Source organism: Cynocephalus volans, chromosome 1 (assembly GCF_027409185.1).
Source record: "Cynocephalus volans isolate mCynVol1 chromosome 1, mCynVol1.pri, whole genome shotgun sequence".
Classification (NCBI taxonomy): domain Eukaryota; kingdom Metazoa; phylum Chordata; class Mammalia; order Dermoptera; family Cynocephalidae; genus Cynocephalus; species Cynocephalus volans.
Genome location: NC_084460.1, coordinates 218652171 through 218674032, shown reverse-complemented (window position 1 = coordinate 218674032; position 21862 = coordinate 218652171). Strand labels below are relative to the sequence as shown.

Below are 21862 nucleotides of genomic sequence, written 5' to 3'. Positions count from 1 at the left end.
CAACACAATGTTTGAAAAAAAAGAAATCAAAGTTAAGCTATAGCTAAAAATGTGATCAATTCTAACAATAATGATTAGATATTATGATGGCAGGTGAAGACACAATTTTCAATTCACCCTAACAAAGGACTCATTAATTAGAAGATATATACCAAAATTAATATTTTGCTCTGTGAAGTAGAGTTCCACCACTTAAAATACTTAAGAAGGATGATGAATGACAGTTGGGAAGAATTACAATAGATTTATGCCTCAGGTAAGTCTTGGACGAGAAGATATCCGGGGTCCTTCAAAATTCTGATATTCTATGCTTCTACATATTTGAAGATCTATTACTTTTCAAGTCTATTAGCTTTTATCTATTTTTCAACAGAAAGATAGAGAAGGTTTCTTTTTACTTATCTCCAAAATGAAAGACAAATATTCTCTAATATAATGCAACTTACAATAATATTCCTCTTTTGGAATTGACAAACAGTATGCTTTCAGAAGCTTCAAGATAATGCAATTTTGAATTCCTTGTACATATAAAAGCAATTCCTGTAATCCAAGCTGGTTATGTATTAGGGAATCATCGTTCTTAACACTCTTTCCGCAATGACATTGTGGGGGCAGCATATCTGGGACAGTGGTCCTAAAATGGTTCCCCTAGAAGCTCTAACACAGCTATCTCAGAGATTTACCTCTCCTGTATCAATGCAGCCAGCGTAATGCTGACATATCTCAAATTAAGATTTGTAAAAATTTGCTTGGTCACATCTGTTGCCTTACACCTTAAGATTAGATAAGCCAATCAACTTTAGCAGAATGAAATGGGGGCTACACATATCCATTTACAGTGAACTTTGGAGAAAGATCATGTTATTTTAGGGCAGGAAAGGTGTATTTAAGTGATGCTATCCCAATCTTTTTACTTGTATCATTTTAGAGATGAAGACTCATTTTCAGAACAAGTTGAAATATTTCCCAAAAAATGTTTCCCTAGCACTTGGAAACGAAGGAAATAAAAATTCCCACTGAAATTATAAGACCAATATACAAATTGATTTATATGTTGTAAGAAGTCACCTGAAGAAGGCATGACTCCCAAATAAATTTCTCATTATGGCTTGACTTCTCATGCTGGTATAACTTCATTGAATAAATGTACTGATCAATGGCCTTCAAGTCTTACAACAGTGATTTCTAGGGCTAATTAGTTGATTTTATTTGGCTGCCTAGATAGTTTGACCACAGGAAGAGAATACACTGACAATGTCAACTCAAATATTCTAGTCCATGTGACAAATACATTCAGTGCAGTAAAATAACAAGTGGCCATTCTTTGGTTACCCAATCTCTCAGTAGAGGCAGCTGAACAGCATCTGAGATGAGCAACTTGGTCTTTAAAGCAGAGAGCCAGAGCCTGAAACATGAGACCAAACCAAGAGAACCAATATATCCAAACATCACCTTTAAATGGATACCTTCCTAATGTTAGTTTAAGAGCTCTGGAATGGTGATATATACCCTAAAGTCTACAAGGTCAGTAATAGAATAAGAATCAAGCTTTCTCAATCCAATAAAATTCTACCTCATGCTGACAGCTCACAGCATCACTGGCAGTCCTCACGTGCTCCGGCGACCAAGGGAAACAATGCTGTATAATATACTATGTATGCTTCAGCTGTCTAGTCATTAGCCTTCTAATAAAATTTTGTAATCTTTGCTAATTAAATCAAGAACTTAATCTAACCTTCGAGTGAGGAGGAGGGTAAGGGCTCTTTCCACCAATCAGCAGAATGGTACTGAGTATAAGCAACAATACTGTCAAATTAACACTGCTTCCTATGCTCCCACATGATGTGTCAGGGATTAAAACACCTGCTCAGATTTCCTTCTCTGGTACCTCTAGTTCCAGTTTGCCCTGTCTTTTTTGCCTTATTGTTACATCACAGGTAATAAAAATTCAATACACAATTTACAGTTAAACATCCTGATATTTGTTTCCAGTGTTAACAGTACTTTCTCAGTTAAAATTGTTTTTAATGTTGTTATACAGTAAGTGTCTATTTTATAGGATAATCTTGGTTTTAATCATTCAGCTATTCTAAGGCAACTAGTATTCACTGCATCTCTATTATGATGACAGCATCACTTTGAGTAGGCAAAAACTATTTGAAGATAAAGTAGGAACAAATTATGTCACCTGGTTAAAAATCCACAAAATTTGAACCCTACTACATACAGTTGGCCCTTGAAAAACACAGTTCTTTGAACTGTGCAGGACCACTTATAGGTAGGTTTCTTTCAATAAATATACGAACAGTACTGTATATGTATTTTGTCTTCTTTATGACTTTCTTAATATCATTTTCTGTTCTCTAACTTTATTGAAAGCATACAGTATATAGTACATATAACATATGAGATATGTGTTAATCAATGGCTTATGTCATCAGTAAGGCTTCTTGTTAACAATAGGCTTATTAGTAGTTAAGTTTTTTGGGAGTCGAAAGTTATACATGGATTTTTCACTGCATGTGGGGGTCGGTGCCCTAATCCCTGAGTTGTTCAAGGGTCAGCTGTATAATCTTTCTCCCCAGAAGACTATTTAACTGTTCAGCATGCTTCAGGAGGCTTCCTGGGAAAAACCCACAGCTCTGGCTTCCTTTCTCCTTCCAGTCTCCAAGACTCTGACAGGAATCTAGTACTGGAAAATTGAGCTGCTGCAAGACACGGACCCTAAACAATGCAACTTGGCTGAGTGGAAGAAGTAGGGTATGAGGCAGTGAGAAATTCTTCCTTCAGGCTGGGGAGATGATGAAGCTTGTTAGGTGATTGTGAAGTATTTAGTAAAATTATCACCTTGGGATGTACACTACATGCTTACTAAGATCACAGTATTAGAAATGTAGGAGCTGACATTTTAGGCAGAAGGAACAATGTTGAGCTATAAAAGGGCATGAAACATTATGGAACCAGAGAATACTTCAGTGTCGTTGGAGTCAGGTGGAATATGGATTTTACTTTCTAAACAGGGAAAGTCACTGAAGGTTTTTCTTTTTAAAAAAGGAGACTAGTTTATAATAAAACAGCTGGTGGCAAAAGAGCAGTCATCCAAGTGACAGGTAATATAAATGGGGAAAGTGAGTACAGACAACAAATACGGTATTTCGGAATAAAAAACTGGCTTGATCTAGTGATATTTCGATATAGATAATTACAAATTATAAAAAAGTAAAGCACTAAAGTGTAAGGTTGGTCAACTGAGTGGAAGATAATGATGCCATTAATTGAGAAAGAAAAAAGCAAACCCAGGGGAGAGAAAGGGAGCCTGAAAATGTTGAATTTAAAATAACCTGCTCAGGTGAACAGGTTCCATTAAGAAACACAGCTCTGTAGCTTAGTAGACAGAAGCGTGTATTTGGGAACCAGCAACAAACTGTTGGTAGTTTAAGATTAAAGAATAAAAGCTAAGGATAGATCCCAAAGGAAATATCAAAATATAAGATATCAAGAGCAACGGAAGAGGAGACAAAGAAAGAAGAAAAGAATCAGGAAAATGTGGTGGTCATCATCATCCAATACTACATAGGGATACTAAGTAGGATACAGGTTAAAAAGAGGTTTCCAGATTACAATTAGGAGGCCACTGGCAACCTTAAACAGTGCTATTTAAGTAAACTGAATTGTGATGTGAGTAAAAAGTAAACACAGGAAGCACCAAAGATGGCTAATCTTTTGAAGTTAACTATGGCAAAAAAAAAAAAAAAAAAAAGACAGAGTGTAGGTTTATAGAGAAAAACAGGGTCAAATGAAAGGGTTCTCTTAAAAATAGGAACACTTGGGTACCTTTTTGGGCAGAGAGAGAGAGAAAGATTGAAAAAATAAAAGAGATCACTGAAAACGAAATATTCAAGGGACATACAGGGACACAAAGAAGAGCTGGAAAAGGTTCAGGAGGTCTCTACAAGAGGATAAGAAATGGTATGGAGATGGGAGGGAAGAAAAATGATTAAACTCAGGGGTGATGGTCTCTTTTCTTTACAGTGTTAGAAAAAGCGTTCTGTTTTGTGCACAGGTGGTGGAAGGTAGGGAATAAAGACAAAGCCTTTCTGTGGGAATATGTGTTAAGTAGAGAACACAGACAGATCAACGGAGTAGAGAAAAGTTAATAAATAACTGAAAATAAGGTGTTAGTTTAGAAAGGAGATAATAAAGGTTTATAAATTAGAACATTGAGAATTTTAGAAAGAAAACTACTTCAAAACATTTATTTCTTGGTATTTTTATTAAGGTATTTATCTTACAGGAAAGTATATGAAAACGTACTATTTAAGATGGCTTGTCATTAAAAAATAAACTTTTTATTTAGAAATAACCTCAAATACACAGAAAATTTGCAAGAATAAAACATTTAAAAGAATACCTTAATACCCTTTAGACCCAGACTCTCTTGTGGTTAGTTTTTATATCCATCTGTCTCAAAATTTGTATTCTCTCTCTCTATAAATATACACACATGTAATATTTTTTTCTGATCCATTTGAGGTAAGTTATATACACGAGGGGTCTCCAAAAAGTTCATGGAAAGTGGGTATTATGAAAGAACTATGCATGGACTGCAAAATTTTTTTGCACCAAAATTAACTTGTACTAACTTCTTATAACATGACTGAATAGGAGCTAGTTTGAGGCACTAAGGATAAAACAACAATTTGAAAAGAGCACCTATCAGAGCAACACAAATTCTACTAAATTGAAGCAAGAACAAAATATCAAATTTATGGTGAAGCTTGAGGTAGAAGAATGGTGAAATCACTGATGCTTTAAAGAAATTTTATGGGGACAATGCCCTAAAGAAATCAGTTTACAAATGGATAACTTGTTTTAGGAACAGATGAGATGATGTTGAAGACAAAGCCTGTAATGGCAGACAATCCACATCGATATGCAAGGAAAAAATTTATCTTGTTCGTGCCCTAACTCAAGAGGACTGATGATTAACAGCAGAAACAAGAACCAACACCACAGATATCTCCACTGGTTCAACTTGCAAAACTCTAATGGAAAAAATAAAGTTGAGCAAACTTTCCACTCAATAGGTGCTAAAACTGTTGTGCCCAGATCAACTGCAGACAAGAGCAGAGTTTTCAATGGAAATTTTAACCAACTGTGATCAAGATCCCAAAGCATTTCTTTCAAGGATGAAATGTGGCTACACCAGTACAGTCCTGAAGACAAAGCACAATCAAAGTGATGGCTACCAAGATGTGGAAGTGGTCCAGTCAAAAAAAAAAGCAGACTGGTCAAGAGCAAAGGTCATGACAATGGTTTCTTTGGATGCTCAGGCATTTTGCTTGTTGACTTTCTAGAGGGCCAAAGAACAATAACATCTGCTTATTATGAGAGTGTTTTGAGAAAGTTAGCAAAGCTTTAGCAGAAAAACACCCAAGAAAACTTCATTGGAAAAGAGTTTTGGTGGGAAATCATTAGGTATCCACCTTATAGTCCTGATTTGGCTCCTTCTGACTTCTTTTTGTTTCCTGATCATAAAAAATTTTTAAAGGGCACCCATTTTTCTTCAGTTAATAATGTAAGAAAGACTGCATTGACTTGGTTAAATTCCCAAGACCCTTAGTTCTTTAGGGATGAACTAAATGGCTGGTATTATCACTTACAAAAGTGTCTTGAACTTTATGAAGTTTCTGTTGAGAAAAGAAGTTTACATTTTTAAATTTTATCTTTTAATTCCATTTTCCCACAGACTTTTTGAAGTCCCCTCATATCATGGCTCTTTGCCCCTAAATACTTCTGTGTTTTCTTAAGAACAGAAATATTCTCTTTCATAATCATAGTAATTAACTTTAGTTAATTTAACATTGATGTTCTAACTTTGTCAACTGACTCAAAAGTGATCTTTGTAGCATTTCTGCCACTCTCCAGGAAAAGAGTCACTCTTAGGTCAGGCACAGCAATTAGCTGTCATGTCTGAAAGAAGATATTTTAAAGATTAAATAAAAAATTTTTGATAACTAATTAAAATTAGGTGTTAAAGGAAAGGAATTAAAAAACAGATGATTCTGAGTTTTGGGAGCCACTGGCGAGAGAGCAGGAATACATGATTATCTAGGGTAACATAACAAGTTAAGTTTTAGAAAGGTTAAATTTGAAAGGTCTGTGGACCATCTAGGTGGAGATGCCACAGGAAGCACCAAAAAAGAAAAAGAAAAAGAAAAAAAAAAAAATCCTGGAGCTTAAAAAGGAGGTCAAGCCAAAGATACACAGAATATCATATCTACAAAAATGTTCACTGAAGTGATATTACCCAAAAATACATAGGAGAAGAACACCAAAAACAGAATTTCAAGAAACTCTCATGTTTACAGGAGTTGAATAAAAAAGAGCCAGCAAAAGAAAGAAGAAATGGTCATAAGAAACAATAAAACAAGAGGAGAATAAACTGTATTTTTTAAAAACCCAAAGGTGAAGACAGTGTCAAGACACAAGAGCACAAATAATCACAGCATTTGGCAACAGAGGTTTTCAACAATGACTTTATTAAAGTAGTCTCCCAGAATGATGGAGACAGAAGGTTTGTCTCAGCCTATCATTTGTCTTTCTCTACCAACCTAATAAATATCAATTTAATAAAAATTGATTCCTTGCCCTGGTATCTGGTACTATGTCAGCCCCCAAAACGGAAAAATAAAGAGATCCAGGAACTCACATATTAGAGACTTGGAATAAGGACAGCCTCTTGGTGTCTTTTTTTTTTTTTTGAAAGGACCAATATCTTATTCCTATGAAAAAACCTCCACCTTTATCTCCACTGCTAAAAACAGATGGTATTATGCTCTGCACCTTGCCAGTTGTCTGTTTTAGTGCCTAAAAGCTTGTCTCTGAGCAAAGAGAACTAAAATAGGATGGTGCTTATTATATGTGCAAAGTTAATTATTTTGTTTACATGTTTTGTTTATCCTACCTCCCACTTAGATAATACGCTCCACAAGGGCAGAACTTTTATCATCTACCTTATTAAATGGCATCACCTGTCTTATTCACCTAGGCACTAAATAAATTTTTACTTATTGAAAAAAAAAATTATAGAACAGAAAGCAGAAGGCTTTCGATGATATAATTTCAGCCACCATGAATGATTTCTTAGCAATCATGAAAATAGCAGTAATACCAAAAGACTGATCCAGCCTAGAACTGCTAGGAAAATTTGCACCTAAAGAAAAACAAATTATATCTGATTGATGCCAGTGACGAAAATCCTAGACAAACTGTGAGCACTAATTACAATAAATATCAATTTGATAATTTTTTAAAATTCCCTATTAAGGGCTGAGCCCATGGCGCACTCGGGAGAATGTGGTGCTGGGAGCGCAGCGATGCTCCTGCCGCGGGTTCGGATCCTATATAGGAATGGCCGGTGCACTCACTGGCTGAGTAGGCCGGTCACGAGAAAGACAAAAAAAAATTAAAATTTAAATTAAAAAAAAATCCCAATTTAAAAAACAAGCAAAATAATCTCTCAAAACCCAGTAATTTAAATTTTACAAAATTCAATTTTTAAACTGTACTTTTTTGAAAGTACAATGGGTATTGCTGTCCATCAAAATGGGGGAAAAAACTGGTAGAAAGGCAAAATAAGTGGCAATGTCATTTTCTAATGGAAAAATCTGGGAAATGTTCTAAAGAGCTGGTAGTGTCTTAGGGATTTAAAAGACTTAAATTGCAGGGTAAGGGAAATAATGAATTTGTGTGGATAAACTAGTAAAAAGATTTAAAAGACTACTGTAAAAAGTTTATTTGCAACTATATTACATCTGTAACTTCTTAGTATATTAATAACAATTAGCATATTAAGACACCACACAGGTACACCAAAATTATTTTTAAAAATAGTTTATTCTTAAAATCTAATTACAATATCAACACACGCTCACTTTCAAAAAATCTGGAAAACACATAAAATCACCATAATTCCAGTATCCAAATATTACAATTGTTGGAATTTTGTTGTACTTTCTTGTTTTTTTCTTATGCATATGTATGAATATAAATGCATTTAAAGCTCAGAGTTTTCCACATAAGCAATTCTGCATCCTGTTTTTGAAATCTAATATTATATAATGAACAATTTCCTATGGCAATATACACCTTTCAAAAATCATGATTTTTAATGGTTGTATTATATTCTATCCTACATACAACTTGTAATTTATTCTGAACATCCCTGTTCAAAAATCTTTGACATTTTCTCTTATTTTCCTTGACAATGATTCCTAGAGATGGGATTATTAAATTGAAGGGTAGAGACATTTTAAGGCTCCTGACATGTTGCTTAACTGCTTTTCGGAAAGACAGTACCATTTTAAATTCCCTGTGCCAAATATGAAACATCTGAATAAAGAAAATTCTTTATTACTTTGTGAATAATTTTTCCCTCACTTAAATAATATATAAGTAATTAAAACTAAAATCCATTTAAAATGATACCTTAATATAAATCTGAGCAACTCAGCAAGATTTGATATGAATGACTTAGCCAACCAAGCAAATTTAGTTACTGAAGAGAGTCCTATAAAAAGAATCAAGAAGATGTTATAACACCGTAACTAGTAGTATTTTTATGCAAACAGGAAAAAAATCAGAACAGTACTCTTCATACTCCTGTTAAAGTTAATTATGCTTAAGTACTCCGCTCAAGGAATATGGTAAATAGAAATTCTAGGATGTCAGGAAAAGAAATTCAAGAGACAGTAAAATACAATACACTAAGGTCTAAAGAAAATGCGCAATAAAGGTAATAATTGGGATAACTGTAAGATAAAAGATATTTTTACATGGTACAGTACCTGATTAGAACTGGCTTTTTCAAGTCTGTCAATCATAATTTCAAATTGCAAAGGCTTAATTTCCATCTTTCTGTTAAGTCTGTTTAATAAAGTCTCATCTTCTGAATCCATATCATAATCTGGTTGCTCGTTGTCTAGATTAAAAGCTAGAAAAGAAAAGAAAAATTCTTCAAACTGAGAAGAAATTATGAAATTATATAGTGTCTATTGTATTTGACTAGACTACTTCTAAATTATAAAGCACTGACCAAAGACATCCTCATAAGCATATGGTTAAAAATTAGTTTCCGAGACTAATTGCACAGTGGAAGAAAAATAAAATTTTGCTTTATATACATGATTTAAAGTTTAATAGAACAATAAAAACATCAACTAAGAAATTAATTTCTTATTTTAAAAACAAAGTATCACATATTTGCCAAAATACAAAACAGCAATTATCAAAAAAAGATGAGACAGATATCAACACGGCAATTTGGTAGCATACTGAGAAGCTATGAAACAAAATTAAGAATCAAGAAATAAATATCATTGAAGATAAAACAGTTTATTTTCAATAAAAGGTGTTGGCATGACAGACTAGTCGGTTATATTTAAAAAAAAAAAAAAAAAAACCCACCAAGCTAAATTCCTGCCCCACTCCTAACACCAATAAATGATATACTGAACAACATTTTATAGGTAAAAATAAAACACATAAATATACTGGAAGAAAATGCAAAGGGAAAATGTTGTATGGGCAGGTACAAACTCAGAAGTCATAAAACTGATGTAAAAAGATGAATCTGACTAAATAAAAACAGAAAATTTCTACATGGAAAATTTAATAAGCCAAGCCAAAAGACAAAGAACTGAGAAAAATGTAACATGTAAATAAAGAGCTGATCTAAAGATTCTTTTTTTATAAGAAATAAGAAAAAAACCAGTAAATCAACAAAAACTGGTAAAATATATGAATTGGTATTTTAGTGGAGAAATAATATCAATTACTTAAACATGAAAAAAAGATTAACTTCATTCATAATTAAATAAATGCAAATAAAATTACATAATACTTTCACTAGTTAGACTAAGATGTAAAACTTGGTTACATTCTATTTTGGAGTGAATAGGCAAAGAAGGCCCTCTTAAACACTTTGAGGAGGAAATTATAAACCAGTGTTTAATTCAATTAAAAATATATCCTCTTCAGGCTGGCTGGTTAGCACAGTGTTACAACACCAAGGTCAAGGGTTCAAATCCCTATCAGCCAGCTGCCAAAAAAGAAAAAAAAAAAGAAAAGAAAAATACATCCTCTTGGACTTGGAAATTCTATTTCTAGGAATTTACACAGAAACGAGGATACATGCACAGTATTAGTTGTGACACCATAATAAGTAAAAAATACAAAACGAGAAACGTAGGATTAGATGAATGATGATTTACACATACGTGGAACACAGACTGAAGCCCTGAGAAAGAATGACACTGACCTAGGAATTTTGATAAAGAATGAAACTGACCTTTATGAACATTAAATGAAAAAAGCTAAAGTGCAGAAAAGTGTATACGGTGCACTAAGATATATGTATTTTTTAAAAAGGGCAGGGACAGATATACAATGTCTTTATAAATGCACAGAATATTTTTGAAAGGATATACAAGAAACTAGTAACAGTTCTCTACTTCTGGGTAAGAGGACTGTGAGAACAGAAGCTCAAAGATGGGGAGGGGAATTAAAATTCTTTTTGTTCCCTTTTGTATTGTTTGACATTTAAAGCAGGTACACATACTACTTATTAAAATATAGAAGGGGGAGGACTAAACTGCCACAAAGTATTTGTTGAAATTACATGACAAGACTTAGAGCAAGAAATACCAACCACCAGCAGGTTGGTTATTTAAAGTCTGCTGCACATGAATGTTTACATGAATATCCTAAATGCATACCATATGAAATGTCCTGGTATTCTCAGATTCAGCATGACATCCTTAAAAGTAGTTCATAATACAGTAATAGGAACAGATGTGTATATTCATACAATTTTAGTAAAACCAGCTTTAAATTTTTTAAAGGCATTTGCTTTACAATCAGTAAATGATTATACATATTAAAAATCTGAACTCTGGTTCATTGTTTTAAAAAATTTTTACCACTAGGTAAGAATTAAAAAAACAAAAACAAACGTTATAAGCTAACACTTATAAACTTACATAGCACTTACTAAGGGCCAGGCAGTATTCAAAGCACTTTATACATACTAAATTAATTGTCACAACCACCTTACGTGGTAGGTTGTATTTTACTTTCCAATGAGTCTCATATTCTAAAATTTAAAAATGTATAATTGTATGTAACTTGTATCACATACTGCACAATAAAGTTAATAAATTAGAGGAGTTATAGCTATTGGTAAACTAATGACACAGATTATTTTATAAATATGATTCATTTAAAATATTCTTGAAAATTAAATGGATTTTTCTTTATCTTCTATGTATTATTTTTATTACACGATTATCAATAATTCCAAAGTATGCTTTTAAAAAGTTAATCCAATCTGCAAACTCAGTGACAGATAATATGGATCCCCAAAACTATACAGATTACTAAAAATTACTCTTCTTTCCACAAAGGGATGTTGTATTTGTAAATACACATAACGATAGTCCAATAATCTGCCTTTAGTGCACAGACTAACAAAAAATAGTGAATAAAATCAGATAGTTGATACAACTAGAACACATTTTAGAGAAAGATTTTACGAAGTGTTGAGCAGAATTAACCTAACATACCAAATTTCTCAAACAGAAGTTTTCAAAAGTTCAAGGGCAAGGCTATATAATACAAATTTTGCATGACCATCTTTTACACACCTACCTAATCTTACTCAGCTCTTGTTCCTCAACTTCCTATCTGCTCTATTTTCTTATTCTATTCTTATAAAAGTCAGCATCCCCTGCTTGTGAGGCAGGGGAAGGGACAAGAAAAGCTGGGAAATAGTTTAGAAAAATGAATAGTGAGAACCGAAAGGAGATCTGATAATGTGTTAAATCAGAACCAGGTCAAAGACTTGCATTAGCAATATAAGCATTCTAATACTACCATTTCTCTTTTCAATTCAAAACTATACAAGAATCTTTATAGATTTAGGAATTCTGTTGCTTCCAAATAGGTACAGGTATTTCATCTCTACCTCTCTTTGCCTCATATTATATTATCTCCTCTACCAGACAAAACCACAAATTCTTTAAAAGTAGTTGTTACTTGAGACATACTTGTATACCCCCTACACAGCACTTAGTGAAAAAAAAAAAGTGGGTACTAAAAGCTGTTAAATAAAAATAGCATTTCTTAAATATATAAATATGAGATGAGATTCTTTTCGACTACAAGAAGAATATTTTCTGTAAGTTTACTGATACATAATTTTTTGAAATCCAAAAAGCTTTTTCCTACTAAAAATGAATCTTACAAATAATGGGTTAGTTTCAGAGGTCACTCAACCAAACAAAACTAGTAAAACATCCCCCAACCCCCCCAAAAGAGGGGGAGGAGGTAGGAGGGTTTGATGCAGTAGATCAACAAAATTAAGTTATAACAAGGTTAATAAGGGTATATGTCTACATGTGCATGAAAGACTTCCTGAGGTGAAGTTAACTGAGCAGTAAACAACAAAGAAAAGATAACCAAGAGAATTTAAGAGTGTGCATGGCTACTACGAGAAGGAAAATGGAAGTGAAAAGGAAAGTAGACAGATAGCCATCAGGTAGCCACAACTGCCCAGGAAAATTTTGTTGCTCTCTGAGGGAGTATAACAGCTTCTGGTTAGGTTAAAGGAGTGGGTACAACCTGCTGTTAAATATATGAGTATAAAGCATTCACAACCGACTGGTTATAGCTTAGAGAATATATAGTTACTCTAAAATTTGCTAATAAAGCAAATATTACTTCTAGTTAAAAGTACTTTTCAAAGTCCCTTAGTACTTGGCCATATTCATATGTGAATATCTAAAGCATAGCTATCTAACAGAATAAAAATATGAGAAAACCCAAGAAATAATACAAGAAAACTTCCCAGAGCCAAAAAATGGCAAGATGTTTTCAGATTAAAAGAGGCTTACCAAACATGGTACAAAATGAATAGCATGCAATTCAATGAGGCACATAATGATGAGCCAGTTACTGCCCATTATGAATATGAATTAACATTATTACTACATAATAGTATGCCTATTACATATTGTATGTTAAAGGGAAACATTTATTCTCCATATTTCCACTCAGATCTCCAGAAGGGAAAACTACAGGAAGGATATTTTCAGCTTCTTACCACCCCTTCACTCTTTCCTTAGCCAGGGAAGGAGTGAAAACTGGTGAACTTGGGAGGAGGACCTATCAACTCAACACCTTCCAGATGCATGTTTTCTTGTGGTTCTTCCTTCACAGAGTCTACATTCTAGTAAGCCCTCCACTACATTGTAAGGATAGGGGCTGGCTCTGCCACTACAGAGGGAGACCCATTTTGTCAGTGACCAATCAGTAGTAGGGTACCGTTGTCTAATTCAGGGGTCAAATATTAGACAGTCCATTAAGATCATATGTCTATATCTCAACTTCCAAAAACACTTTTGTTAGTACAGATTGAGTATCTCTTATCCAAAATGCTTGAGAGCAGAAGTGCTTTGATTAGGGATTTTTTTGGATTTTGAACTTTTTTGGATTTTAAAATATTTGCATATACATAATAAGATATCTTGGAAATGCGGCTCAAACTAAACACAAAATTCATTTATGTTCCACATACAACTTATACACATAGCCTGAAGGTAATTTTATACAATATTTTTACGTAATGCCGTCCATGAAACAAAGTCATATACTTTGAACCACCGGAAAGCAAAGGCATCACTATCTCAGTCACCTATGTGGACAATCAATTTCTGATGATCCCATAAGCAGAGCATAAGCAAAAAAACACAGGGAGGGAGTGACACATGTAGGTCTTGGCCCCATATGTGGCACTGTGAGGAACCTGTCATTGGTGCATCTGGCCTGCACACATGCCATTTTATTACCCTTTGTGGGCATGCTTGCATGGGGGAATCTGGGCATGCGTGGAACAGATGTCACAGCTGAACAGGGCTGGGATGGTCTTTTTTCTCCCCCCTGGAGATGCTGAATAAACTGAGTGTTGTGCACCTTTGTTTTGACTGCAATCCATTGCTATGAGGTCAAGTGTCAAGTTTTCTACTTGTGGCATCATGTCAGTGCTCAAAATTTTGGAGCATTTTGGATTTCAAATTTTTGAATTAGGGATGCTCAACCTGCAGTAAAGCTGAACTTTTATGTTTATGTCTGTTACTCAATTAGTTCTTAAGTAGAAAAGGGAAAGAAATGTTATTTCTTGCCTTCCTAAAGCCCCAGTGCTATAGACCACGGTCAATAGTTTATAATTGGCTATACTCCAGGACATTTCAGTTTCTATGCTACAGTCTCCATCACATGGCCTTAGGCAATACATATTCAACACTCAAGAGTTTTTCACTCTCCCTCTTTTCTCTGATTATCTACACAATTAGGATGCAATAGCACAAGTAGTGTAAGTACACTCTAACACAATGAATGTAAGCCAATCAAAAGCATTTTAAATTCAAGCCTTAATAACAACGACAACACGGATGATTTCCCTACCTTAATTCTGTGTGTTCAGAACTGTTTACATAAACCCATCTCTATATGTTAATCACTGTGTCTGCCTGTTTCTGGACACTCCTCAGCCATGTTTGATACTATGTGACATTCTGTTCCACAGATGAGCAACTGACCCTCAAACAGCCAGGGTTTAAAACATACCTTAACCAGATTTCCTCTAACAGAAATGTGAACACAGAGATGGATTCTGGTTAAAACAAGCAGAAGGAACACATATTTGTCTCAAAATGCCATTAAAACAAAAGCGAAGGATTTTTTTTCCCAAGTAGCATAATCCTCAGAATTGACGGAAATGAAGTGAGAATTATCAAATTTTCAGGATTAGCAGACAAGAGAAGACCAAAATATAAAACAGCTGGTGAAGATGGTGGGGGCGGGGGGAGTACAGCCAAGAAACAGCAGGAAACTCCCCTCCCCCATCTAAAGACCAAGAGAGTTGAAATCAGCAGTTATTCTGGAAGAGGGGGGGTAGGGTACTTCTGAAAATAGGAATATTGGTTGAAAATCTTTGTACAGATAATTAAGTCCTTCCCTCATCCACTGTAGCTAGGCGACACTTTTCCTCCCAAATGTTATCAGACTGAAAGTTTAATAACCTAGTTGCTCCAGACAGCCTATGGACTCTGGAGCACTAGGCACATTGAGGGCAAGTATAAGGCTCCATAACAAAGGAAAAAGAAGAGCAAGTGAAAGTCTGCATGTTGAACCATGAAATCTCCTACCACTGCCATCCTACTGCTCCATCTTCATCTCCAACAAAAACACTGTCAGCCACCCAGGAACAAAAATGTAGAAACACCATTAGATAAGTGACCTCATTCAAATACAAATGGACAGTCAAGTAAATTCAGATATTTGAGAAAAGACAGCAAAATAAACATTAAATAGTATATTAGAGGAAACAAAGACAAGGGGAAGAAAAAAAATATCCTCAAAGAGATAGTACTGAATCCATGAAACGAGAACAGAAACAGCATACTGTATAAAAAGAAGCACTTGGAGAACAAAAATTAAAATTTAAAACTATAAAAGCCAAAAAATAAAGAACATTAGATTTCTCACAGCAACACTGGAAGTCAGAAGACAATGACATAATGTTCAAAATTCTGAAGGCTGAAGGTTTCCATCCTAAAACTCTTTACCCAGCCAAACTGTCAATTAAGTATGAGGCTAGAATAAAAGTAATTTCAGACATGCAAGGTCTCAAAAAAAATTCATCTTCCACGCACCCTTTCTCAAGAAGCCACATTTCTAGTGGGAATATCCTAAGGACTAAAAGCAAAAACCAATGAACAAGCAAACAAAAAAACCTGAAACTCTTTTTGGTAATTATATTGTTGGTGGAGGTGTTGGCATTATTATTCTGAGACTCTTGTGGTGGTGTGTGGGATAAAACAAGCAGATTATGTGGATGTCTTTGAGAACTGATACACAAGATATGGAAGAAAGTTGTAAGTGTGGAGTAAGAAATTTAAGTATAAACTCATGATGTATTTTATCTCTAAAAAAAAATTTTTTTTTTTGTCTTTTTGTGACCAGCCGTACCGCGCTCAGCCAGTGAGCGCACCGGCCGTCCTTATATAGGATCCAAACCCGCGGCGGGAGCACTGCTGCGCTCCCAGCGCCACACTCTCCCGAGTGCACCACGGGGTCGGCCCTTATCTCTAAAATTTTTTAAGTGCATTACTTCCCAGGTCAGGTCCACTAAAAAATCTTAGAGTTGGTGGCCAACCCAAAAGCACTGAGCACCCCCAGTGCCCAGCTTTTAGTCTCCAAATAGGATTTCCTACTAAAAGGAGAAGAGCACCCTGCAGTAATGTCTGATTTCAGATTTGTGCCAAGAAATATACAAAGTGAGCCTAGTACATCTCAAATTTTTTGCTTTCTGGTAGAGTAGACAAAAAGAAACTCACGAGCTAACCTGAATAGGTTCCTACTGGCCAAAAAAAGGTGAACATGAGTATTAATAAGGATAATAAATGCAATGTATCAAAACATAAAAATGTGTAAATCCATGATCCCTAATGATTCTAAAACAAAACAAACATCCTCATAGCCACCTTTGGAGGGTACTAAGAAACCAACCTCCATCAGAAAGTACATAATTTCTGATTGTCTCTCCTTTCATGATGTCAGCAACCATTATTGATCACTGCCATGATCCATTAATTCATGAGGGGTTGCAAAATAATGACAATCTATCATTCCTCCTTGATTTGCTTCAGCTAAAATACTTTTATAAAGTGAAACTTCCCCCTTCTCAACTATTAGAGATCCTGAGATGCAGTTCACAGAAAAGGCAGCATAAATGCTTGATTACTGATTAAAAGACTTAAGAGACTAATTAACTAAATATAACATAAGGAAGTTTTCTGGATCCCAATTCAAAAGAATTCTAAATTCTTTTGTATAGTCAAATTGCCGTTATCTTCTGGATCCCAATTCAAAAGGATCAACTGTTGGCAGGGGGGTGAGGGGGAGACAGATAATAATGTTAAGATGGCTATGAAATCATGGGGGTGGAGGAAAAGGTATGAGTATAAAGGAATAAATTGGCCATGCTGAATGATGAGTACATATCAGTTATTACTATTCTTTCTATCTTTGAATATGTTGAAAATTTTCTATAATAAAAATTTTTTTTAAATATGTAGAATATACCAAAAAACTCTTTAAAAATTCAGTAAGAAAAATGCAGCCAGAGATATGAAGAGGTAATTCACATAAAAAGATGTTTAACCTCACTTGCAATTGGTGAAAAGGAAATTAAATCAACAAATACCATTTCATAGCCATCAAACTGGCAATATAAAGTTTTACAATAATAAGTATTGATAAAAATATGAGAAAACAAGAACTCTGATACACTACTGGTGAAAACATAAACTGGTATAACCAGTTTGGAGAGCAATTCTACAATATCTAGAGTGAAGTTTACCATGCATTTTCTATAAAACCCACCAATTCCACTTTTAGGCCTATATCCTAGAGAAGATTTTGTAAATGTGGACAAGGTGACATGTACAAGGCCACTCATTATACAATCACTCATAAAAGCAAAAAATTAGGAAAAAAAAACTAAATGTCCATCAATAGGAATAGAAACGGATGTAGTTACACAATATCATATTTATGAAATGAAAACTTATGTTCACACAAAAACATGCACACAAATGTTTATAGAAACTTTATTCATAATAGCCCAAAGTTGGAAACAACCCAAATGTCCTTCAACAGTGAAGGGTAAAGCAAACTGTAGTACATGGAATTATAGTCAGCAATAAACGAGATCAAACTATTGACACATGCAATAACTGGATAATCTCAAGGGAATTAGGCTGAGTTAAAAAAAAAAAAAAAAAAAAAAAAAAAAGCCAATCCCAAGATTGCTTACTGTAGATTCCATTTATGTTAAATTCTTGAAATGACAAAATTATAGAGATGGACAACAGATTAGTGGTTGTAAACAAGGCCAATAAATGTACCTATCTCATAAGATTCCTGTAAGGATTAAATGAAATAATTTGTGCGTATCACTGTGACCAGTACAGAGTGAGTGATCAATAAATGTAGGCTGCTATTATTGCTGGTCTTGAGTCGATTCTATTAGCTGATCAAAACTATCCTCTCTAACTTAGCAGAAGTGAAAGTAAGACACAATACAATTTTATATGTCTTTTTTAGTATCAATGCCCTTAATAATTGGGTTATATAGAAATCATGGTTGTTAGCTTAAATATTTTTAAGAGGTCTCAACTATGAATAACTGGAAACTATAATAGCAGGTTGCAAAAAAAGCATTTCTGATTCTTGGAAGTCTACGAAGACCTCCTGTGTATGAGCTGATACATCTACTTCTCTGGCTTATTTTCTTAAAACTAATTTGCATCCAATGTGTTTATGATTAACAAAACTTAAAAAGTCACAAAGGCTTCACTGGGAAACGTTTCAAATTAATTCATAGTGAAAAAAAAAGTGTGGGGGGGATAATAACGATTTATCCAGTCATGGTTACATTAGAAATAATTTTAAAAATAATATTCTGTGAATCCATATGTATGTAATTCTAATTTAAAACAAAAAAGAAGTAATAAATGATCAGGGGGTTGCGAGGACTTGTTAAGTAATAGTGATGTCACAAACGATTTCTCTCCCTATATGTCTTATCTTTTCTGGGAAAAGAGAAGTGATTCTAAGCAAGTCACCAGTGGATTCTAATTATTTCTGTAATTAAAATCATCTAGATCAAGAAATGGCAAACTACAGTCTGTGAGCCAAATTGAGCCTGCTGCTTGTTTTTGGTAAGGCAGTGAAAATGTAAAACATTTTTACATTTTTAAAGGGTAATTTTAAAAAATAAAGAGAAGAAGGAGAAAGGAAGAGGAAGAACAATATGTGATAGAGACAAAATATGGTAGAGACCATATGTGGTCTTGCAGAGTCCAAAACATTTACTATCTGGCCCTTTATGGAAAAAAATTTGCTAACCCTTGGTTTAGGTTAGTAAAGAAATATAAATTGTTTCTGAAAAGCTGGGAATATGAAAGATAAGCAAAGATTGCTGGGGTAGTACAATTTTTAAAATTTCACTCTTTGGGGTATAGTTTCTTCTCCTGGCTACTGCTCAAACTCCATAATCCATTAACAAAGTAAACAATCTTATGGCAAGCTATCAAGAGATGCTGTTTGAAATGCTCTTAGGGATATGAGCTAACAGCAAGAAATCTACTATTGTTTAAAAAATGAAATCACTTTTAAGGGTTTTCTAGCTCTGAAAAGTTCAGGTCTGAATTTGGCCAGAAATTTACTTCCAAGTCTCTGAAGTTACCCTCCTGTTTTTATGAACTAACAAAAATCAACGAGAACTATTCACCAATATTTAGAATTGACCACTATAATTTGATTTACATAATATTATGAAAAAGTACAGATATTTCTGCTGTAACATGAAATGAATTCCTAAAAAAATCCTTTATATACAAAACTGTGCACAAAAATAACAGGCCTATGAAAAACCTACATAATTTTGTTGTAAGAATCCAAATAAACAGTAAGTGCTACATTAGATGGCCATGTAGGCCACTCAGAGTAGCTGGCTACTACCTACTACCTCAAGGGACACTAAATATTGCACAAAAATAATAGAATGATATAACTGGCTGTGGATGTTGAGACAAACACACTGTAACGGAGCGCTGTGTGTTGGAGCTCCAGGAGAATATGCAACCTACCACTAGACAATAGCTGCGCAATACTGAGGGTGAACCTCTCTGCGAAAAATGTCACATACAGACATTTTTAATTCCCTAAATATAGAGTTGAAAGGGCCCTTGTAAGTGGAGCAGCCTTTGCCCCACCTCACTAAAGATCTCAATTCTTTTCCTGCTACTCAGCTCCCCATGGTGAGGAAAAATCATAAAAGAACTAGGACAACTTTCAGGTTGTACTGATACCATTTCCTCTTTTATCAATAGTTGTTGAGCTAATTGATATTATAGAAACAAGAGCCACATAAGACACTGTACAACAAACCTATATTACTGAGGACAAAAGAAATAACTTTATTTGGATCATCTGTTCTGATATTTTTCTTATGATGAGATCTTAAAAGATACAAATTCTCTATGTTATAGCCCTTTTTGTAAATAAGTGATATATTGTTTATAAATCAATAAGTAAATAGTAAAATGAGGGAAGTGCATATAGAAGTATTTCACAGGCAATCATCGACACAAATACATAACACCTACATTACTATTCATGCCCAATTTGCCTTCAACAAGTTTTTTTTCCCCTTTTTTTGAGAGGAGAGTGTCAAGAAGTTATTGATTTTATATTTTTTACTGTGGAAATAAACATAACATAAAATTTACCGTCTTAACCATTTTTAACTGTATAGTTCAATAGTACTAAGTACATTCACACTGCTGTGCAACCATCATTGCCATCAACCTACAGAAATACCTAAGGGTTTTATTCTGTAATTTCCTGCTACCATTTCTAGTTATGCTGCAAAACATATGGAGATGTTTAGTACTGTCTAGAATTCTTATCTCTTACATGTATCACAGGAATAGTTTACAGAGTGAATCAAAAGATATTTGTAAAACAACAAATGCCTGGTTTCATGCTAATTCAATTTATTAAGTGCTTATTTAATGGATGAGGTAGAGAACTAGACACTCAGGATGAAAAGATAAGTCTCTGTCCTGGAGGTCTTATAGTCTCTCATTTTGAGTATTACAGTATGACTTCTACTTGTAAACACACCTGGATAGGAAATAAACTTTGCGTCCATCAAGGTTTTCCTCACACAGACATTGTGATTATTGGACTAAGAACATCATTTGTCCACTTTCCAGCAAAAAGTTACACTGTATCCTTTGGATTACTTGGCTACATCCAGTTTAGGTTTCTTCTGTCCCCTGATTTAGAAGAACTGCCTGGATATATGTCACCCTCCTTTTGGTTACTTGCAGTAAAGAGGTTAACTTGGGCACATATTTCTGAATTTTGGTTCTTTGGAAGGGATTTGCAAAGGAGCAAACCCTTTTAAAATAAGTCTGGCAATAATAATCGCTCATATCCAGGGCCGGCCCGTGGCTCACTTGGGAGAGTGTGGTGCTGACAACACCAAAGCCAAAGGTTCAGATCCCTATACAGGGATGGCCGGTTAGCTCACTTGGGAGAGTATAGTTCTGACAACACCAAGTCGAGGGTTAAGATCCCTGTACTGGTCATCTTTTAAAGGAAAAAAAAAAAAAAAAAAAAATCTCTCATGTTCTTCCTTTCCTACCAGGTCCCAAGCAGAAAGGCCCCAGAAAGAGAGAGTGGGAAAAAGAAAGTCCATTCTGTCTGTTCAGGAAATATAATTAAGATGAAGGGATTTGCCAAGGAAACGCTATACATTAGTCATCTATGTACATATCCCCTCTTTCGAAAATTTGCAGATGGACAGGACAGCAGTTTACAAACCTGCAGACCAAGTACAGGGCTTTGCTTGCATTTCTTCTTTCCACCCAGCATAGAGTGATGGGCATCTTTCAAAACAATGGGTAAAACTAGGGTCATTAATGTGGTCTACAATGCATCTAGTAATAAGCTGGTCTGCATCAAAATCCTAAGGATAAACTGCACTGTGCTAATCAGTAGCACTCCATAACCAGCAATGGTTCAAATTCCACTGTACACCACCCCTGAGACACAGGGGCAAAGCTGACTCTTGAGGAGGAAGAAATTTTAAACAAAAAGCAGTCAATAAAATCAAAAGAAATAGGATTAAGAACAAAAAGTTCCTCCTCCAGAGTAGGGAAAGCTT

The 21862-nt window shown here is 34.5% G+C and overlaps 1 protein-coding gene across 2 annotated transcripts in view; it reads right to left on the bottom strand.

Annotated features, from left to right (window-relative positions):
* EPC2 (enhancer of polycomb homolog 2) overlaps positions 1 to 21862 on the bottom strand; it is a 113737-nt gene that overhangs the window by 29870 nt on the left and 62005 nt on the right. For both annotated transcript variants that reach the window (XM_063109264.1, XM_063109272.1), the window contains exon 3: positions 8850 to 8995. In XM_063109264.1, coding sequence (XP_062965334.1) covers positions 8850 to 8995 — 146 coding nt within the window. The remainder of the gene's footprint in view (positions 1 to 8849; positions 8996 to 21862) is intronic.